General features: G+C 38.7%; 1 protein-coding gene across 2 annotated transcripts in view; it reads right to left on the reverse strand.

The window, feature by feature from the left end:
- Positions 1-2950, reverse strand: part of Caprin2 (caprin family member 2) — a 55467-nt gene that overhangs the window by 15811 nt on the left and 36706 nt on the right. For both annotated transcript variants that reach the window (XM_026787937.1, XM_013352767.2), the window contains exon 12: positions 2705-2769. In XM_026787937.1, the coding sequence (XP_026643738.1) occupies positions 2705-2769 (65 nt within the window). The remainder of the gene's footprint in view (positions 1-2704; positions 2770-2950) is intronic.

The following is a 2950-nucleotide window of genomic DNA, read 5'->3' on the forward strand; positions in this document are numbered from 1 at the left end:
GAGTTCGAGACCAGCCTGGTCTACAGAGCTAGTTCCAGGACAGGCTCCAAAGCCACAGAGAAACCCTGTCTCGAAAAAACAAAAAACAAAAAAAAACAAACAAACAAACAAACAAAAAAAAAAAGCAAAGAATAGTTGGGCAGTGGTGGTACACACCTCAATCCCAGCACTCAAGATACAGCAGATTGATCTCTGGATCTCTGAGTTAGAGGCCAGCACGGTCTATAGAGCAAGTTCCATGATAGCATGATAGGGCTATACAGGGAAACCCTGTCCTGAAAATACCCAAAGGGAAAAAAAAAGCAGGAGCAAAGAAAGGTGAAGTAATCTGCCCAAGATTAGAATAAAGGTCAATAGCAGAATAATTAGATTCATACACTGCCTTTCCAGGACATACCCCAGCCTTGTTGACCAAGATTCTTGGCCCTGAAAATCTGGAGCCAGATCTGCAATGTGACTGACACTTCACAATGCATACTGACAAGCTAGGCACAGAGCTAACCAAGTTTCTGGTCTGAAGACTTTTCATGCCTTACAGAGGTAGGCAGACGTATGAAAAGGATGGACAACTGTTACAAAAATCAAAATAGTAGCAAATTTCTAAGAGAAAATTAAGAGTTAGAAGCAGGTATAAAATACAAACTAGATCAAGCACAAAAGGAATTAAGGCTGTGACAACAATGAATCACCAAGAGCAGTTTGGTAGAAAATCTATGGCACAAAAAGGTATTAGAATGTAAGAGAAGTGTAAGGGAAAAAAATCTAGCAGTAATAATAGAAAAATGTGCGTCCAATTCTGCATCCCAATACTTTTTCATGGTTCTCAGAAGCTACAGTAATAAAGGTGAACCAGAAATCAATGAGTGGTTATCAAACATCAGAGTGGTGATGTTTCTATAACCTGCTCCCAGAACTAGGGTGGTAGTCAGGAGAGTCAAGAGGTCAAGGTCATCCTCCTCAACTACACTTGGTGAATTCCAGGCCAGCCTGAGCTATAGTTGCATAAGACTTTGTCTCAATAAAACAAAAAAATAGGAATAGGCACACCGTGAGTGCGCACACACACACGCACACACGCGCACATGCACACACACAAACACACACATTTTCACACCAGAAAGAGTTTGATAGGCCAGCCTGGTCTACCAGGCCAACCAGGGCTACATAGCCAGACCCTGTCCATTTCACCACCACCCCCAAAGAAAGCGTTTGAAAGAATTTTTTTAATACTTTACATTTTATATACTATACTAAACACATATGATTTAGATCTAACCAAAATATTAGATTTATAAAACTTTTAAAACAATGCTTTTTTCAGTACTTTAAATTAAAATAATATGCCAACCCATGATAACTGGGTCTGGCTGCTGGTGAGCTATACTTGTATACAGGGAAACCCACAGACACTAAGTTAATCTTCCTTTGTCCACTCATTTTTATTTTCTCTTCATTCATATGAAGATAAATGCCCATTTTTATTAGGAGTTTGAAGATTTCATGATTACAAATAATTCCAGAAATATGAAATGTTACTCTATCAAAATGCAGTATGTATCTTCAAAACAGATGTGCTTCAATACCCATCTAGAGCTAACTAATTTTGACATCTGTATGATATCATTCCCAGAAACTATGTTACAGTTGGCCTTGTAGTTTTACGGCCAAAGGCAAGGTATAATTTTAGCATGCTATCTAGAGAAAAGCATTTCGACCTAAACAGCATCCTAAAGCACTTTATCATAATCATTACTGTGTAATTAATATATCACATAGGAACTTAAAGGACTGGGGAGAACAATTCTTAGAGTGAGTCCCCACTCCACACTGACTTGGGGTCCATGCTGTTGCCATAAGACTCTGACCAAAAACAACTTGGGGAGGAAAGGGTTTGTTCACATCACAGCTGCAGCCCATCATTCAGAGAAATTCAGTCTCTGCCCACTTATTAGTTAAGCTAAAAAGACTTTGAAAGTCGGTGCGTGGAATGTACCTATTATCCCAGGGCTAGAAGAATAAGGAGACGGAAAGATCACAAGTTCAGGACCACCCTGGACTACAAAGCAAAATCCTAACTCAAAATACAAACAACAAATTTGACTTAGAAGTTTCACTTACTGGGGCTGCATATATAACTCAGTGGCACTTGCAGAGTGGACAACTACAGAAGCTGGGTTTACTCAATGTCTAGCACCATATTGGGCAAATGAAAAAGTTTTACTTAACAACAACAAAATCTTTAATATTAATATTCATTTATAAGTTGCAATCACTCTTGCTTCTAAATTATCACATTAAATGGAGTAGCCAGAAGTAGCTTTTCCTTCTAGTAAACATGGTGTTTCCCAGTGGTTCTAAATGTAGGTATGCAAACTCACCTAGAGAGGTTATTAAAAGCACATGCTACTAGCATGCTAGCACAGGGCAACATCCCAGCACTCCTGAGGCAGCCTCACAAGTTCTAAACCAATCTAGGCTATGGAATGAGTTCAAAGCCAGCTACATTAAGAAACATTCACACACACACACACACACACACACACACACACACACACACACACACACACGAAATCCTCTTCCAGTAGGTCTAAGATAAAACCTAGAAAACTTTTTCTAGAAAAATTTTTCAAATATTCTTTGCCAAAGTAAGAAGTCTTCCCCTTGAAGCAAAAAAGAGTGTAAAACAAATTAATCCAGAAGTTACCTGTAATGGCTCTTGAATCAAATCACTTTGATTGGACAAGTTTCGCTCTGCAGACGCTGTGGAGACTAAAGTAAACAAACAAGGGGAGAGAAATGCTAATCCATCAACTGGACAAAACGAAGTTTACTCTTCACAAAGTATCAGCTGGAAGAACGGGTTCCTACAACTTTGAAGAAAGTAAACTGCATAGTTAGAAACACTAATTCCATCTACGGTATATGGTGATGTGGTTTTTCTTTTTTTGTT

This window comes from Microtus ochrogaster, assembly GCF_000317375.1.
Source record: "Microtus ochrogaster isolate Prairie Vole_2 chromosome 14 unlocalized genomic scaffold, MicOch1.0 chr14_random_2, whole genome shotgun sequence".
Taxonomy (NCBI): domain Eukaryota; kingdom Metazoa; phylum Chordata; class Mammalia; order Rodentia; family Cricetidae; genus Microtus; species Microtus ochrogaster.